Here is an 18,627-nt window from a genome sequence, read left to right on the forward strand (position 1 = left end):
GATTCTGTTTTTTGATTTTGCCAACAGTTGCTGCACTTGAAAAGCAATAAATACCTGACAGTGAACAAGCGCTTACCTGCACTGTTGGAGAAGAATGCCATGAGAGTGACGCTGGACTCTGCAGGAAACGAGGGATCCTGGTTCTACATCCAGCCTTTCTACAAGCTCAGATCCCTGGGAGACAGTGTGGGTAGAGCAGGGTGTGGGAGTCAAGTTAATTATGCTCAGCAAGAGAAATCAAGGATATATTTTTAGACTTTTAAAGAGGTTTGAAAACAGGAGTTACGTAGACTGATGTGTAGCGCAGAAAATTGGAACACCAGAATAGGTTTACATTTAGCAATTGTACACTCACCTGCTGACTACTAAACTACTGATAAACTTTTTCAGGTCCTCCCAGTTTGTTTCTGGGTTCTTGCAGCTGTTTTCGCAGTATCCAAAAAAACAAACAAACAAACAAACATTCAGCAACCTGCTTTAGACGGCTCGGGTTTATTTATTTACTTATTTATTTATTTGTAATGCATAGCCCCAAATTATGTCAGTACTGTAAACATTTGCTTCAGTTTTACTAGTTTACAATGATACTGTTAAATACTAGAGGAATTCAGGGGAAAGCCATGTATTTATATGAAAGCCAGTTCTTATTTAATATATAACTACATAGTAATAAATTATTATATCCACTCACTGGACATTTTATTAGGTATCAGGCTGAACCCTGTTCCCCTTTGACCTACCGTAATTAATTGTGGCAGATATTCAGCCTGGTGAGGGACATTTCTTAGAGATTTTGGTCCTTATTGACATGATGGCATCACAAAGTTGCTGCAGATTTGTCTCCTTCCGCCACATCAGGTGCTTTAATGATTTAAGCCAAGATTGGTGCACTGTGCTCCTAAAGCTCATGGTCAGCAGCAATACTCAGGTTAGATGTGACAATGTTTATGCCAAATTCTGACCCCACTGTGCAAATGTTGCAGCAGATATTAAGACTCAGATCAAGCAACATTTTTCCAATATTCTGCAGTCCAATCCTGATGAGCGCGTGTTAAATGTAGCATCAGTTTCCTGTTCTAGGCTGACTAGAATGGCACCCGGAGTGGTCTTTTACTGCTGTAGCCCATCTGCGTGCTGCGTATTCAGCGATGTCCTGTTGTCTTCCTGTCAGCTCGAAGTTGAATGGTTTGAACATCAGCAGGCTGTGCTGTCCATGTCCATTGACTTGAGTTGCTAACATTTGATTGGCTGGTTAGCATTGTATTAGTGTATTACAGTTAAAGCGGTATACCTAATAAAGTGACCAGTGAGTGCATATCAGTTAATGTCTTTAAGTGGATTTAATGGAAAACTATAGATTTTATTGTTTTTGTATTTGTGTTTGGGAGTTTTAGGTGCGAGAAATCTGAAATATTAAAATAAAAAATATTCATGTAACTGCACTCAACCTCTTAAGAAGTCTGCAAGTTTAGGTGTGTGCAGTTAAATAGAAGTGGATTTACCTTACCTGGCCTTACCTGTGGTACACTTGCCTCTAGCAGCTACATTGGAGGCTACTGGTTTAACACACTTTAACTATTAGTAGTGTAGTTATGTTGTGGATATTGTTTGTGCCAGGTTTTGACCTGGAAAGTAAGATGCGGTGATATGGAAAGAGCACACACTACACTGACATAACCTCTAATCCTCGGGCTCCTTTTTCTACTCCTGGTGGATGGAAGCTAATAGAGTTAAGACGACTGATCAGCTAATTAAGTTGCATTTTATTAATCCTCTTGGACCAGTTTTTCTTCTGCATATGATTCATCCTCCCTACACAGGAACAGGGGCTGCTCCAGAGCAGAACTTATACATTCCACCAGCGCCACCAGTGGAAATGACAGGAGAGGCTAAAGGCTTTAACTATTCTGTTTGAATATGAAGGTTTTTCTTTGAGGGACGAATGTCTCATACTTGTCAGCTGGACTGGTTGCAGAAAGTAGAAGTTTGTCTATTAAAGTTGAGCTGGTTCCTTGCCTGAAAGGCAGAGATTTGAAACTTGTTGAGACTGTTTTTAAAATACTTCACCTTATTCAAATTTCTTTTAATGTTCAGATTGTGTGGAGCAAAAACGAATCAGCTGTTGATCAAAAGATGTTTGTTAGACTGAAGTTTCTTTTTATTATTTGCTAATACCTGCTCTTATTCATATGTGGTGAATATGTAATGTTAGAGACAAGAGCTACAATTTCATTATTTTCCTCAGGCTCTTTCCCACACAGTATGGTCTACAGCACCACCTAGTGGTTGACTGGAAGCTGGCCTCCTCCACTTGTTTCAGTATTGCAAAATAATATACAGTAGTTATCCCAACCATCCTCCATTTAATGCACCATTTTTCTTTGTTTCTCTTGTTGCTCCTGCAGGTGGTGATTGGAGATAAAGTAGTCCTTAACCCCGTCAATGCTGGACAACCTCTGCATGCAAGCAGCCACCAGCTAGTTGACAACCCAGGGTGCAATGAGGTACAAAAACACACAGTTTTATTAAACTTCATTTCTGTCCATCCAATTCTGGGTGAATGCACATACACTATATATGAAGTAAAATAAAATACTCCTATCTTTCAGGTTAATTCTGTGAATTGCAACACAAGTTGGAAAGTTGTTCTCTTCATGAAATGGAGCGACAACAAGGAAACGATACTCAAGGGGGTCAGTGAGCTCAGATTTCTGCATGTGGTTGTTTTTTTGTGTGGGTTTTTTTTTTTTTTTTTTTACATTAAGCAGTTTTTCCCAAATGTACATATAACATCCTTACTGGCTACAAAGCAGGCGTATTAGAACTCACGAAACACAGTTTAATACGAACAACAATAACCTAAAAACACAATTTAGGTTTGAAAATAAAACAGGCGAAAGAGAGTAAAAACCATGGTAACTGCCCACGTGTGTTTATCAATGTAACTGCAGGGCGATGTAGTCCGGTTGTTCCATGCGGAGCAGGAGAAGTTTCTCACTTGTGACGACTATAGGAAGAAGCAATATGTTTTTCTTAGGACAACCGGCCGGCAGTCTGCGACCTCTGCCACAAGCAGCAAAGCACTGTGGGAAGTTGAGGTCAGTAATTATGTAAATGCACAATGCCTTTGAAGCTCAGTTTTCTGATAATTGAGTACTTAAAACTTAATGTTCACCACTATCTTTGAGCACAATAAAAGTGATGTTGCTCAAATAAATAATGTGGGTTTATTGTAATTTGTGTTTGCGTGTTTTGCCGTTGCCAGGTGGTTCACCATGACCCATGCAGGGGAGGTGCAGGCTACTGGAACAGCCTTTTCAGGTTTAAACATTTGGCCACAGGGTGCTATTTGGCTGCTGAGATGGGTGAGGTGTGTGTCAGCATGTTTACTTTCGTATTTTTGATTTGCAGTTATCACTTTGTACCCATGCTACTTTGTCATGGGCTTCCAGAACAATACTCTGAAATGTTTGGTTCAAAGCTTTGTTACTGTATATACACATGCTGGGATGTTGAAAGCACAGCAAAGGGACAGCAATATGAAAAGTAATGATGCTGAGGAGGCTGTTTTAATGTATGTTTGCCAGGTTAATCCCGACTTTGAGGAGGAGAATGCCGAGCAGCGGCCCTCTGTAAGTAAGCCTGATCGCTTCCCCCTGAGTGCTCTGCAATGCCCTGCTGGTTGCCTCGCCGTTATTAATCTTGCTTGTTAAAATCTCTGCTGGGTCTGTGCTTCCTGCTCTAGGTGGTGGACTTTACACCCTTTAATTTCCAGGTACTGTCACACAGTCTTTACATAGTTGCAGCAACGTATCTCAAACATTTCTTGTTGTCTCAATGTTGATCATGCATGCTTGTTGTCTTTTTGTTCGCTGCAGTTTTTGTGGCACCCTGTTCATTTGTTTGTGTGTGTGTGTGTGTGTGTGTGTGTGTGTGTGTGTGTGTGTGTGTGTGTGTGTCCTCATTTTTAGTTGCACTTGATAACCACATGGTGTCACCATTCTAGCATCCTACCTGATGCATGTCTTAAGTGAAATTGCCATTAGGTGTCAGTGTTGTTATCTATGGTTTGTTCATGCTGTTGGTCCAGCAAAGTCCAGCTGTATGATCAATTGTTTGTTTGGTTTTTTTCAACTTCCATCAGATATTAAATCTAATTTGTAAAATCAGATTAGCTGGTGATTAGTAGGTTGACGTAAGAAGACAACCTGGATATGCCTTTGCCTCAGTATAGTTGAATAGTGTAGCCATATTTTTTCCATAAGCTGCAATCATTTTGTGTTTTAGTGGTTTGCACCTCCTCACTGCATGCTTTCTTCCTTTAGCTGGATGGAGATAATGAAGCTTTACGTGGTCGCCTGCGGGGTCCACAGGAGAAAATCATGTACACTTTGGTGCCTGTTCCTGATGGTATGGATATTTCCTCCATCTTTGAGCTGGACCCTACCACTCTGAGAGGCGGGGACTCCATGGTGCCCAGGTTTGGCATTTAACACAAACTTTTTTATTCACATACACATGCCACAAATACTGCTTCTGAAGCCACTGAATTTATGCAAGTTCACAGTATGCAGAAATCAAAAGTAAAATGTTCCTAGTGTACAATCATAAAAGATGTTAAGATTAGTGTTCAGACAAGTCCAATCAGACCAATAAGTGGTTTCATAGATGCCTCAATAGTGGTTTTTTTTTGTTTTGTTTTTTTTCAGTGGGGGAAAAAAAGCATCAGGAATGTTGTAAAATATGGGGGAAATATGCAGATGACAAATATCTCAACAACACCTTGGCTAATCAAAAAGACCACAATGATGTCAAGACTTCAGCAGTTCAAACAGTGACAATAGTAAACTTTTGACTCATGTGCATTGTGAGGGGGAATTTGGAACGGCAGTGGAAAGGGAGTTTCTGAGGTGATGACTGCGTTTTGCAAGGCTGGACAAGGGCCAGTTTTGTTATGAGTGGTCTGACACATCTTTCAAACCAGAGACAGACAAAGACGTAGTTGTGTTGTTTGGGTAAATTTTAGTTGGGTTTTTTTTTTTGTTTTATTTACTTTCAGAAATCATGGAGTCTGTGCATGTGTGTGTGTGTGTGTGTATGTGTTACACTGGTAATCTTGAGATTGTGTGAAACTTACCAAGGAGAGTTAGGAAAGTCCCAGTATGGCATGAAACAGGAAACCGCTGAGGTTTGGATAGTGTTCACAATAAGGGAAAAACTTTCAGTTCTCTAAGATGACATGCACTATCACTTAAAAACACACTTTAAAAAAAACCAAAAACATCTGGCAGAAATGTTTTTTGGATTTATTTTCTTAGATTAAAATTTGATGATGCAAAAGCAGTCGCACGATGCAATATATCATGTAGTCTCTGTCCTAAGGTTGGTGATAAGCCTCTGGCTTATTCGTAATGAGCCTCAGTTTGGTTTCTCAATTCCAGCTGACATCATTGTGTTACAGAGAGAATGTGACGTTCTAACATTACAATTGTGTAATCGTCATTGTCACTGCACATAAGGTGAGCTTAGATTCTCCCCACCTTCTATCAAAGCCTCTATTGTGTGGCATAGTCAGGTGTGTGTCTGCATGATGCAGGCTACTACTACGCCTCCCACTCCAACCTAAAATAACCTTGTCCCTCAAACTTCAGCCAGGGGACTAACTAATGCCTGGCAGAACTGGTACACAAAGGTAAGCCTGTTAGCCTCAGTAGGCGGTTATGTAATGCCTGCCAAGAATATGGCTGCTGTCTGCTGCCTGTGCTGAAGACCTCTCTCTCTGTCTCTCACACTCACACACACACACGCACGCACGCACGCACGCACGCACGCTTACTCACTCACACACGTGGAGCTGGCTGGATGCTTTGAGAATGAAGGACGTAGTTGGCTCAAACTTTACTATGTGTAAAGGTTGAGTGCTTAATGTAAGAGAGATAATACTGTACAGGTCACTGCTGGCTAATCTGTACAAACAACACACACTTTCCTGAGGAAGCCACTGTAAGCAGCCTTTTCCAGAACCAGGAAGCTTGTTTACAATTGTCAGCTGCACATTTGTCACATAACAGCGTACAATAATAAATCTAATCAGAGTGCTTATGGTCTTCTGTGTTTTTTCAGAGAGGAGTTGATTTATGGTCTTTTGTAGGTCTTAATTGTGAGCCATGTTGTGAGCTGAAAATGGAGGTCTTGGCCTGAGAGTGGAATAAAAGCTTGTTGAATGGAGCTGTCTGTCTTAATGAACGCTCAAAGCCTCCTTAAATCTGTCTAATATTCATAAAACACAACGGGATTTAAAACAGAAGATTTAGAAAGTTATTAAAGAAAGAAAATACAATGTGCGTTCGTATCTATTCTTGATCACAGAATGCCCACAACATTAAAACAAGGTTGCGTTTGTAGCTGTTGATAGCATCAAAGGCTTATACATGGGCTAACAATGATTTTACTCCATGATTAGTCTGATTATTGAAGCGCTATGCTAACTTGTCCCCATCACACTCCACTGTGCTCTGTAGCTGATTCGCAGCTTCTGTTTGTCTTTTGTTTTATTTCATCACATCAGCTTACTCTCTTATTTACAGGAGCTCCTATGTGAGGCTACGACATCTGTGCACCAACACATGGGTTCATAGCACCAACCTCCCCATTGACAAAGAGGAGGAGAAGCCTGTTATGCTACGGGTGAGTAGCTGCTGTGGATCAACATGCGAATGAGTCTTTATTAACAATTACAGTGATTGATTTGATGTTTTTTCCAGATTGGAACATCAGCAGTAAAGGAAGACAAAGAAGCGTTTGCCATTGTCCCAGTGCCACCAGCAGAAGTGCGTGATTTAGACTTTGCTAACGATGCAAGTAAAGTGTTGGCGTCCATTGCTGGAAAGCTGGAAAAGGGTACCATTACACAAAATGAAAGGAGGTATGTATGACACCAGACTGCTAACTTTCTTATTGGGTTTTATATTTTATTTGTAAGTTGTTTATTTGGATAGTATAAGTATAGAAGGAAATTTTTCACTGAAATTAAGACTAAACTGTTGAGTTGGAACTTGTACCCTCTCCAGGTTTGTGACAAAGCTCCTGGAAGATTTAGTTTTTTTCGTGGTAGACATCCCCAACAGTGGGCAGGATGTCTTGGAGATCATGGTCAACAAACCTAACAGGGAAAGACAGAAACTCATGAGAGAGCAGAATATTCTTAAACAGGTAGGCCTTAAACCTATGAGACCGTTTATGTATTGGTTTAAAATGTTCACTTTAGGCACTAAAACAAATCCCTGTTGCCTTTTACAGATTTTCAAACTTCTTCAAGCCCCTTTCACTGACAGCGGTGATGGTCCCATGCTGCGACTGGAAGAGCTGGGAGACCAGCGCCACGCACCGTTTAGACATATTTGCAGGCTTTGCTACAGAGTGCTCCGCCATTCCCAGCAGGATTACAGGAAGAACCAAGTAGGTTCAACACCACAGCTTCACTCAGAGCTTGGGTAATGTGACATTTTCTCTGCATTGATTACCCCCTCCTTTGTCTGATTTGCAGGAATATATAGCCAAACAGTTTCGCTTCATGCAGAAACAGATAGGATATGATGTGTTGGCAGAAGACACAATAACAGCTTTACTTCACAACAACCGGAAGCTGCTGGAAAAACACATAACTGCTGCTGAGATAGACACATTCGTCACACTAGTGAGGAAGAACCGGGAACCAAGGTAAGGCTAACAGAAAGACACGGGCCCTGGCTGCTCTCTTCAAATTGTAAAAGAAGGAGCCCCTGTGGCTAGACTGGGTCAGATTTGCTTATTTAGCAGCTCTGAAGGAATGCAAATCTATGTAAACGTATTCAAATGAGTGAAGTACGAATATGAGTGGAATTGCTTGTGCAGGACCTCGGTACTAGAGGGAATATGCTGACAGCTAGTGCGTAACTGTATTTTGTTTATGTCATGTAAATTGCTGTTAATGATGTGTGAATGAGGTGGATCCAGTGGTTCAAACAGAGAGGACTGTTTGAACTGTTAGAGTACTGAGGCAGGGGGAACGGCCAAGAACATTTTAATATGCAGTAGTTTATTTATTCTTCCTCACATAGGATAGTATGTACAGTGGAACCCCGGCTTACGAAGACCCCATTTAACGAAAAATTCAAGTTACGAAGGCACTTAACGGCAATATTTTTGTCCGTGGTACGACAAAATGCCCGTGTAACGAAATTTTGCGAAATGCGTTTTGCTGTTCCACGTGAAAGACGTATTGTTGTTTGCAGTGCGCTATTTCGTGTGCTTTTCATTTGCAATTAGCCTATCGTTCATTCATAATGGGGGCGGCATAAGGCATAAATATGAGCGAGTTTAAAAAAATGTAAAAAATTACGAAAATTTTGACTTACAAAAGACCCTCTGGAACGAATTCATTTCGTAAGTCGGGGTTCCACTGTAGTCTGAAATTTGTTTCTTTATTTTTTAATTTAATATATTGTCATCTGTCACCAGGTTTCTGGACTACCTGTCAGATCTCTGTGTGTCCATGAACAAATCCATCCCTGTGACACAGGAGCTCATCTGCAATGCTGTGCTGGACTCTAGCAATGCTGACATCCTCATTGAAACCAAGTGAGATGCTCATTTTCATCAGGTGTTTTAATGTGGTAAACTGAAATGAGAGCTTAGAAAAAATGTTGGTGTTGTGTACCAGATTGGTTCTGTCGAGGTTTGAGATTGAGGTGGCGACAAACGAGGACAATCCAGTGGAGGCGGAAGATGAAGAGGAGGTGTGGCTCTTCTGGAAAGATAACTCTAAGGAGATCCGGAGTAAGAGCATCCGGGAGTTGGCCCAGGATGCAAAGGAAGGCCAGAAAGAGGATCAGGAGGTGGTCAGCTACTACAGGTGTCGTGTCTTTATGATGATAATTTTAATAAAAAGATTACAGCTCAGATTTAGAAAAGACTAAGAATACATTTTTCTTCCCAGGTGCCAGCTGAACCTTTTTGCCCGAATGTGTCTGGACCGTCAATATCTCGCCATCAACAAGATCTCCGGTCAGCTGGACGTGGATTTGATCCTGCGCTGCATGTCCGATGAGGACCTGCCGTACGACTTGAGAGCATCTTTCTGCCGTCTGATGCTGCACATGCATGTCGACCGTGACCCTCAGGAGCAGGTCACGCCTGTCAAATATGCTCGTCTGTGGTCTGAGATTCCATCTAAAATCGCTATTGATGAGTGAGTTCATATCATAAACCCTTTAAAGGGGCGTGTATCGCCATTTCAGAAATGACTCAGTGTCTTTTAAAAGCGATTCTCCTCTAATTATCCAGCTATGACAACGATGGGACCACACGGGATGAGATCAAAGAGCGCTTCAGCCTCACCATGGATTTTGTGGAGAACTACCTGAGAGAGGTGGTGTCGCAGAATATTCCCTTCTCTGACAAGGAGAAAAACAAGCTTACTTTCGAGGTAACGCTTCTTTGTCTGTGGTATGAACAGATGAGAAGTGACATCCGTTTATTAAAGTTGTAAATCATTTGTTGGTTCTTTTCCTGCTTGTAGGTCGTGAACCTGGCAAGGAACCTCATATACTTTGGTTTTTACAACTTCAGTGACCTGCTTCGACTGACAAAGATCTTACTGAACATTTTAGACTGTGTACATGTCAACACCATCTACCCCATTAACAAGATAGAGAAGGAAGAGGAAAACAAAGGTAAAGAGTGAATATTTTCCCTTAGCCTGAATACTTTCTTGCAGCAACGTTGCTTAAACAATATTTAAGGGCAGATTTTATCAAGCTCTCACTTTTCCAGGTGTGTAGAGTTTTAAGGAGAAATAGTATCAACAAATAACATCTGACCTAAAATTAAATAGAATTTCATTTCACTATTTTTTTTTCCTTCATGCAGATTTGAATGTTTTCTTGCTCTGTCTGTATTATAGGTGGCAGTAATGTGATGAAGTCCATTCACGGAGTTGGGGAGCTGATGACCCAGGTGGTGCTGCGAGGAGGCGGTTTGCTGCCCACCACACCAACTCATCAGCCTGAGGGCGATGTGGTTAAAACTCAGACTGAACCGGAGAGAGAAGATATCATGGTCATGGACACAAAGCTCAAGATCATTGAGATTCTGCAGGCACGACATCAGGATCATCATTATTATTTTTTTTTTAAAAATCCTTAGACTATATTGTAACTTTTTATCTGTTTTATTCAGTTCATTTTGAACGTTCGGCTAGACTACAGGATCTCCTGCCTGCTCTGTATTTTCAAACGAGAATTTGATGAGAACAACCCACAAGGAGACAACACTGCTATTCAGAATGGATCCAATAATGTCACAGGTCCGATGCCAGGTGTGAAACTCTTAACCATGTTAATTACATTATTTAACATATATGTATATGATTATAAAGAACTTATTTTAAGTATTTTTTCTTTCTTTTTTTTATAAGGAAATTTTGACTTTGAAAACATTGAGGAACAAGCAGAAGGGATCTTTGGAGGAAGGTGATTCTAAAATTGGATTCTGAAGTTTTTTAATGGGCTCTAATTGCCTGTAGTAATTTTTTTTTTTTAATAAAGTAAAATTGAGGTAGTGTTTGTCATTTTTTTGTTTAGTGAAGAAAACACCCCACTAGACCTGGATGACCATGGTGGTCGCACTTTCCTGCGGGTCCTTCTGCACCTGACCATGCATGACTACCCGCCCCTCGTGTCTGGAGCGCTTCACCTGCTCTTCAGACACTTCAGCCAGAGACAAGAGGTCCTCATGGCCTTCAAACAAGTAAGTCATCCACACCTGATTTTAATAGCGAGTCATCATCTGAAATAATTCTAATAACTTGACTTTTTACAGATGAAGTTAAATTTGATGAAAACATTAAAAAAAATTTTTGTTAAACCTTAAAAGGTCCAGCTCCTGGTGACCAGTCAGGATGTTGAGAACTACAAGCAGATCAAGTCAGATCTGGACCAGCTGCGTTCTATTGTGGAGAAGTCTGAACTGTGGGTTTACAAAAGGCAAGGAGAAGATGGGATGGACGGAGATGGCCCCTCAGAATCTGACAACAAAAAGAAGGTACGCTGAAAATTTGAATGTGGAAAGGTTTTCCTGAATGTAGAGTTATTATTGAAAGGACTCATAATTGCTTCTTGATTTACAGGGAGATTCAGACAAGAAGAAGACTGAAAGTACCAGCAGTTACAACTACAGAGTTGTAAAAGAGGTATAATCGTTTGCCTTTTAAGTTATATATTCATTTTAGATTTACTGCTGATTATTAAAATGTTGCTTCTGTGTGTGTCTGTGTTTTTAGATCCTGCTGCGCCTCAGTAAGCTGTGTGTCCAGGAGGGAAGCTCAGGGAAAAAGAGCAGGAAACAGCAGCAGAGGCTGCTGAGGAACATGGGAGCTCACAGTGTGGTGCTAGAACTCCTACAGATCCCCTATGAGAAGGTCGGGCACTGAAACAGAATACAAATCCAGAATCGTTAGAAAGCTTTAAAGATCCTCATTGCTTTCCCTTGCTTGCAATTGTCCATTAATGTTACATAACTGAAAAGAAGCTCTGTATTATCTGCACCAGGGTGAGGATGTACGGATGCAGGAAATCATGAAATTGGCCCACGAGTTCCTGCAGAATTTCTGTGCAGGAAATCAGCAGAACCAGGCTCTTCTCCACAAGCATATAAACTTATTTCTCAACCCGGGGGTAAGCATCACAAGTATCTCACAGCTACTCCTTGGGCGAGTCGAAGAGTTAAATATCCCAAAATACAACATATTGGGAAAATGTATGTTCTCTTCTGTTTCATTCCCAGATCCTGGAGGCTGTCACCATGCAGCACATCTTCATGAATAACTTCCAGCTCTGCAGCGAGATTAACGAGCGTGTGGTTCAGCACTTTGTCCACTGTACTGAGTCGCATGGTCGGCATGTCCAGTATCTCAAGTTTCTGCAAACCATTGTCAAGGCCGAGAACAAGTTCATCAAGAAGTGTCAGGACATTGTCATGGCAGAGGTCTGTTGTTTGAGTAATGCTTGTGGTTTCTAATACAGGGGCGACAGTTTGGGAATAACACTGTACACTCGGCTGTGACTCTCTCCCACTCAGCTGGTAAACTCCGGCGAGGATGTCCTGGTGTTCTACAACGACCGTGCCTCATTTCAGACCCTTGTCCAGATGATGCGTTCAGAGCGGGATCGTATGGATGAAAACAGTCCCCTGATGTACCACATACACCTGGTCGAACTGCTGGCCGTTTGCACTGAGGGCAAGAACGTCTACACCGAGATCAAGTGCAACTCTCTGCTGCCCCTGGATGATATTGTGCGGGTTGTCACCCATGAAGATTGTATTCCTGAGGTATGGAAGACTTTTTCTTCACTCACTTTAAAGTTGAGTGAATACACTTTATTCTAGTTTATTCTGATCGAGAAGAGCATTGGGAATACATGTTTTAAAAACTACTGTGATTACCAGTGCACTCATTTAGTTTCCAACAATCCAACAGGTGAAGATTGCCTATATCAACTTCCTGAACCACTGCTATGTGGATACAGAGGTGGAGATGAAGGAGATTTATACATCCAACCACATGTGGAAGCTGTTTGAGAACTTCCTGGTGGACATTTGTAGGGTAAGCCACAAAATATTTGACAATAAATAGACAGAGAATCCAGTCAGCACATCGTGAAGTGAACACACAGCAAGTTACCTGTCGGCCACATGCAGGAAGTCCGATCCAGTGGCCGTGTGTCATGCTAACGTCTCTTCTATCCTTGCTTAGGTGTGCAACAACACCAGTGACAGGAAGCACGCGGACACCATGCTGGAGCGTTATGTAACCGAAACAGTCATGAGCATTGTCACATGTTTCTTCAGCTCTCCTTTTTCTGACCAGAGCACAAGCCTTCAGGTAAAATGGGCATGTCTTTTTAATGTATTTTCCAAGCAGTTTTGCTACTGCGAGTTCTTTGTGCAGTCTAGAAATCGGAGACTTTCTCAGCACTGTTTGGGGGGAAAAAAGGAACTGTACTTATACATGTACCGTACATACCATGAAATGTAACATTTTTCCCTTTACATAGCTGGCTCGTCATATATATGTAAGTAATGCTAGCACTTCCCCAAATTTGATTTCCCAACTTTTGGCTGTGAATGTGAAGAAGTATTCAGTGTGTGGGTTTTTATATGGTCATAGTTTAGTCAGCACACAGACTCTGTTCTTCCCAGATCTGTGGGTGTGTTGCACAAGGTTTTGCTGGGACTTTGCTGGTGCAGATGATGTACTGATGCAATGTGGTTACTGTGTTTCTTAGACCTTGTTCTAGCCCTGTTTCTTCTCCCCCACGACTTTCCAATAAGTCATGACCAATAACCTCCTTCAATTTCCAAATCCCTGGTACAGTAACTTTGAGGTTTTTTGTGTTAGACACTTGTTTCCTGTTATCTGTGTATGGAGCTTTTTTGTTGCTATTTGGTTCCACTAGAAAATGGCGATTATCCTTTATGTAACTGCACTTTCTGGGAACTACGCTCGCTACAGTGTACCATTACATGATAATTCCGCAACCCTTTTCCTTTTTCTCTTGCAACAGGCAGCCATTGTTGGAAAGATAACTGAGGTACTTATTGTACTTTAGGGCTGTGGCCAGGTAGAAATCTGTTGTACTCTCTGTGAAACACCGGTTTGGTTTGTTTTAAGGGGAATGCATGTGATTAGGAAGCTTGCCCAATGGATCTTAAGCTGTTAACCCGTCTGCCTTTGATGCCCTTATATGCACATGTTGTCACGTCTACCACAAACGGGGTTATGAATTCAAGCTATTCAGAGAGCACAATAGTCACTCTGTGTGTTATTAAATATTTGTTAACAGTTTCCCTCCTTTACACCACGATTCCTCCTTCCTTCTTTTGTTGAAAGGCAAGATGTAATTAGTTTTCCCCCTGTCTTACAGACCCGTCAGCCCGTTTTTGTTCAGCTTCTTCAAGGAGTGTTTAGGGTTTACCACTGTAACTGGCTTAACCCTGTCCAGAAGGCCTCAGTTGAGGCTTGCATTAAAGTACTGTCAGACGTGGGTAAGATATTAAGACTAACACAGACTATGAATTTCAGTAAAACCTCTCAGTGTTAAAAAGTGGCGCATATTATATGTACTTTCTGCTTCTGCCTAGCTAAGAGCAGAGCCATTGCTATCCCAGTGGACCTGGACAGTCAGGTGAACAACTTGTTTGTCAAGTCCAACAATGTCGTGCAGAAGAGCATCCTCAACTGGAGACTGTCTGCTAAGAACACATCCAGGCGAGACTCCGGCCTGACCACCTCAAAAGACTACAGAAACATCATTGAGAGGCTACAGGTCAGTAGACGGTCTGTTGCTGTTTCAGTGTAATAAACGTAATCAATTTTCATCCATTTTAATTTTTTGTGTGCTGTATTTAATCATAAGCCAAAAATCCTGTAAAATGAAACATAAACATCAATGAAAGCAATAAAAGCTATAAAAATAATGCAAACATAGACAGAAAAAAAACACTGACTGCATTAAACATTGCTAAAGTAAATGCATTACCTTTTTTTTAAACCAATCTTTTGAAAACGTTATTTTTAGATTGTGTACCTGTGTGTTTATAAAGAAGGCCAATATATCAGGGGGCACAGAAAGCAGTAAGTGCTTTTATGAAGCCCATTATCGACACATCAGATGGCATGGTGGTACAGGACATCCAGTTCTGTTAGTTGTGGTAATATGACCATTTGTGCCATTGTCAGTCTGGCACACAGGAGCTCTCTTAAACAGGGTGTAGATGTCCTACATTTCCAAATGCACAGCATACACATGCAGCTTTTTTGCTTTTCTCTCCAGGCTGATTACATAAATGGATCTGTACTGATTCATTGTTTATGGCAGCGGTCCTCAACCCCCGGGCCTCGGACCGGTACCGGTCCGTGAGTCGTTTGGTACCGGGCCGCGAGAGTTGAGGCTCAGGTGTGAAATGTATAGTTTTCAGGGTTTTTATCGGTTTTCAGCGTTATTTTGTTATCGTTTTTATCGTTTACTCGGTTTTCCTTGGTCTTTTCATGTGTGTTATGAATAAATTTTCTTTTTTTCTGTACCGGTACTGGTTTTATTTTGTTGTATTTATCCGCGACACCTTAAAGGCCGGTCCATGAAAATATTGTCGGGCATAAACCGGTCCGTGGCGCAAAAAAGGTTGGGGACCGCTGGTTTATGGTATTTGTGTTTTGCAGTAAAATTCAAATTTTCAAAAATGAAAGTTTTGCTCTAATATTGATGTCTTATCTTTTAGGGTATTTGGTGTTTCTCTGAAGAAGAGGTGATTAAAATCTATAAAAGTCACTTAAAGCAACATGACTGTCTGATATTTACCACAGGTTTCTACCTATCAGGCAGTAGAATGAGTGCAGTGAATCTCCACTTCCTCTTTGGGTTTTTTTGTGGAAGAAAGTTAACACTATATGAAGACAGCTCGGTCTGCCTTTTTATCATAACTGAAAACTCCAATGTGAAAGTACAATGGGTTAATTAAGCCCCCTCACCATTGCTGTTAATTGTTGCCAGTATGCACAGGGTGACATAATGTTTTTGGTAACTGTGTGGCAATCAAAAAACCATAAAAGATGTGTCCAATTACATCCTAGAAAAATATGTGGTTTTAGCAGCAGACCATGTTGCTCCACCTTATTCTCTAGTAACACATGACTCAGTATTCACTGGAAGACTGAAAAATCAAGCCAAGGATCAGTCAGCACTCTGTTGATACTACTTATGAAACCTTAGGGCTTTTTTATCCTGTAATTCCAACGATAAAGCAAAGCTGTTTTGTTATGGAAATAAATTTTCAGTGATGTTTTAGATGTTTAGTTCCTAATCCACCCATTTCTAGACGGGGTTTTATGTGGTTCCCACAACTGTGTACTTCCCAAATTCCTGTTGTCTTTGCAAAGACTGCTGGAGTTTCACAGCTTTAGTGGTTTTTCCCACCTCTTGATGTTCTCAAACTTCTTTAATCAGCACTCAACACAGAATCACTCATTTTCACAGTAATCATCACCAGGTGTGACAGGAAGTGCACTGCAAAAGGTGGCACGGTGGTGTTTATTATGGTGTGATTTGATGTGTAATGCACTGGATGTGTCCCTTCCTGTTTCTATATTAAATTAATATTAAAGCAAAATAATGTGAGGCTGACTGTAGCTGGATGTCTTTGAACGAAATGCAGGAATAGGAAGACTGTTTTAATTATACATAACAGTGTAGCTGTTTGCCATAAAACACAGTTCTGGGTTATTTCTAACCTTTGGTTCTGCTCAATAGGACATCGTGTCTGCCCTAGAGGACCGTTTGAGACCTCTGGTCCAGGCTGAGCTCTCGGTGCTGGTGGATGTCCTGCATCGTCCGGAGCTGCTCTTCCCTGAAAACACGGACGCTCGCAAGAAATGTGAAAGTGGAGGATTCATATCAAAGTGAGTCTAAAGTTGTCTGAACCACTTCCAGTGCTGTTGCTATTTTTGGAACGCTTTTGGAAGTCCCCTTGTAACCACTCGCATGTGTGCATTTGTAGTTTTGTCTTGTACCTCAAACGTGAATGGAGACAAGCATCTTTGTCAACCTGATGAGACTAGTTTTTCAGCAGAGGAGGGTCTGTAGCAGGGCCAGGAGCGCGCTTGTTGTTGTTTTATTTCCTAGATATTCATGTGGTTCTGCACAGTAAATTTGTTCCTCATAATCAGTTCTACTGTAACATTCTGAAACGTCTGAAGGTGAAAAAGCAGAGAAGACTATCTCAACTGTGGCTGCTGGCATCAGCCTGCACTGGCTTTGGGGAATCACTTAGTCTTTAAGTTTTCTGTGAACATGAAGCATCTGCTGTAGTCAGCTGAAGTCATTTTCTTAAATCACCGTTTTCAGTTATGCCCAAGGCACCTAAATAAATAACTTCCAAGTCTCTTGTTTAGAACAAGGATAATCACTGTGTCATAGAAATGATTTATGTCACCGTGAGACTTGAAGTATATAGAGTTTTGGAGGAAGGTGATGAGTTCATCAGTCTATTTCTATTGTTTGTGCTGATTCTGCCCCCCCCCCCGCCCCTGTTCTCTTTGATCAGACTGATCAAACACACCAAACAGTTGCTAGAAGAGAACGAGGAGCGCTTGTGCATCAAAGTACTGCAGACACTGAGGGAAATGATGTCAAAAGACCGGGGCTATGGGGAGAAGGTATGTTCCTCCTTCATTCCTGTTTCTCATTCTCTGGTTCTAGTGTTGCCCAAGATTCTCCCACACACGAGTTAAAATGTTACAACACTTTTCTGGCATGTCAGGATGTTCTGCGTCAAAACTTAGGAAAAGACACGACATCACAGAGCAATAAAAAAACAAAACTGAGTGTTCTCTGCTTACCTCTGGAGCCTCTGTAGAACACAAAAAAAGTACACACAGCCAACGTCATCAAGTCTTTCATTTGATGTTCCTGTTTGTGATTTTTCTTTTCTAGTTTTAGTGCTTTCAAGAGTCTGCAAAAAGTAATGATAAAAAGATTCCCACGTTGCTTTTCTCCTTAAATTAAAAAAACAAACAAACAAAAAAAACAGTGTTATGTGTATCAGCTTTATTAACTCTATTAACAATGTGCATGATCCAACATTGTCTCTCAACCATTTTACGCACCATTCATTGGCTACTAATGATCACTTATACTAATCCTAAATAAATTGTCTCAACTGTGCCAACTTGTTTTCCAGTAAAAGGATAAAGTGCTTTAATATCAGATGAAAACATTAAAACGACTTTCAAAAATCTTGTTGTTGTTTTTTAACTGCTAAAATAAAACTATTTTTATCTAGATTTGCTGCCAGGGAATTTGTTGTACGTTACCCTGTGATTTAGTCACTTTTTTTAATTAGTTTTTTTGAGTGCTTAGTAATAACTGGATTGTGTGTGTCAGTGTGTGCACAGTGTGTGTGTGTGTGTGTGTGTGTGTGGCAAGCATGACTGACGGTAACAGAAAAAGTAAGAAGCTTGTAAGGGATCAGGTCCTAATTGTTGCATGGCATTGATTCCTCAACAGATGGATAACAGATTGAACATCAACATATGGTTATTTCAAATCGGGGCTCCTCTTTGCCTTTTTTAGAGATTTAAAAAATAGTTAAATCTGATATTTAACAGGGAATGATGGCTAACCTCCCTTTGAGTTTGGTGTAAGAATCTATGAAGCTTCAAGAACATTTTAATCAGGCCAAGTAAGATTAACAGGAGAGTGTACTTTAATCACAACAGGCAATCTCTCATTTTATTGGTTTGCATACTGAACCTGTTTGGTCCATTACAGACTGAGCTCATTCTGAAAAGAAATCTGCTTGCTTGTCTTTGTGATGAAAGCACTTCAGAAAGGGTTTTATTTATTTATTTTTTTGTTAGTTAGGTTTTTTTGGGGGTTTTTTTGTGGTGTTTGAAAATAGTTAAACTTTTTTTTAATTAGATCTTCAATTTCAACTTCAAAATCTGCTGGATGGACTATTTCATGTTTTATTGTTTAACAAAACTCAACCATAACTGATAAAATAAAGACATTATTTTTGTGTTGATAAACA

General features: G+C 40.7%; 1 protein-coding gene across 5 annotated transcripts in view; it reads left to right on the forward strand.

Moving 5' to 3' along the window:
- Nucleotides 1-18,627, forward strand: part of itpr1b (inositol 1,4,5-trisphosphate receptor, type 1b) — a 79,161-nt gene that overhangs the window by 13,877 nt on the left and 46,657 nt on the right. For all 5 annotated transcript variants that reach the window (XM_084927581.1, XM_084927583.1, XM_084927582.1 and 2 more), the window contains exons 6-39: nucleotides 28-186; nucleotides 2,406-2,504; nucleotides 2,610-2,693; nucleotides 2,952-3,098; nucleotides 3,266-3,370; nucleotides 3,588-3,632; nucleotides 3,746-3,775; nucleotides 4,326-4,480; nucleotides 6,588-6,687; nucleotides 6,765-6,925; nucleotides 7,071-7,212; nucleotides 7,300-7,458; nucleotides 7,547-7,719; nucleotides 8,500-8,619; nucleotides 8,702-8,893; nucleotides 8,978-9,229; nucleotides 9,325-9,466; nucleotides 9,560-9,713; nucleotides 9,944-10,137; nucleotides 10,219-10,357; nucleotides 10,457-10,511; nucleotides 10,623-10,788; nucleotides 10,915-11,082; nucleotides 11,168-11,230; nucleotides 11,321-11,458; nucleotides 11,589-11,714; nucleotides 11,824-12,024; nucleotides 12,118-12,369; nucleotides 12,518-12,643; nucleotides 12,794-12,922; nucleotides 13,965-14,085; nucleotides 14,182-14,366; nucleotides 16,347-16,495; nucleotides 17,140-17,251. In XM_084927581.1, coding sequence (XP_084783707.1) covers nucleotides 28-186; nucleotides 2,406-2,504; nucleotides 2,610-2,693; nucleotides 2,952-3,098; nucleotides 3,266-3,370; nucleotides 3,588-3,632; nucleotides 3,746-3,775; nucleotides 4,326-4,480; nucleotides 6,588-6,687; nucleotides 6,765-6,925; nucleotides 7,071-7,212; nucleotides 7,300-7,458; nucleotides 7,547-7,719; nucleotides 8,500-8,619; nucleotides 8,702-8,893; nucleotides 8,978-9,229; nucleotides 9,325-9,466; nucleotides 9,560-9,713; nucleotides 9,944-10,137; nucleotides 10,219-10,357; nucleotides 10,457-10,511; nucleotides 10,623-10,788; nucleotides 10,915-11,082; nucleotides 11,168-11,230; nucleotides 11,321-11,458; nucleotides 11,589-11,714; nucleotides 11,824-12,024; nucleotides 12,118-12,369; nucleotides 12,518-12,643; nucleotides 12,794-12,922; nucleotides 13,965-14,085; nucleotides 14,182-14,366; nucleotides 16,347-16,495; nucleotides 17,140-17,251 — 4,743 coding nt within the window. The remainder of the gene's footprint in view (nucleotides 1-27; nucleotides 187-2,405; nucleotides 2,505-2,609; nucleotides 2,694-2,951; nucleotides 3,099-3,265; nucleotides 3,371-3,587; nucleotides 3,633-3,745; nucleotides 3,776-4,325; nucleotides 4,481-6,587; nucleotides 6,688-6,764; nucleotides 6,926-7,070; nucleotides 7,213-7,299; nucleotides 7,459-7,546; nucleotides 7,720-8,499; nucleotides 8,620-8,701; nucleotides 8,894-8,977; nucleotides 9,230-9,324; nucleotides 9,467-9,559; nucleotides 9,714-9,943; nucleotides 10,138-10,218; nucleotides 10,358-10,456; nucleotides 10,512-10,622; nucleotides 10,789-10,914; nucleotides 11,083-11,167; nucleotides 11,231-11,320; nucleotides 11,459-11,588; nucleotides 11,715-11,823; nucleotides 12,025-12,117; nucleotides 12,370-12,517; nucleotides 12,644-12,793; nucleotides 12,923-13,964; nucleotides 14,086-14,181; nucleotides 14,367-16,346; nucleotides 16,496-17,139; nucleotides 17,252-18,627) is intronic.

Source organism: Perissodus microlepis, chromosome 5 (assembly GCF_051167445.1).
Source record: "Perissodus microlepis isolate ML-2025 ecotype Zambia chromosome 5, ASM5116744v1, whole genome shotgun sequence".
NCBI lineage: Eukaryota > Metazoa > Chordata > Actinopteri > Cichliformes > Cichlidae > Perissodus > Perissodus microlepis.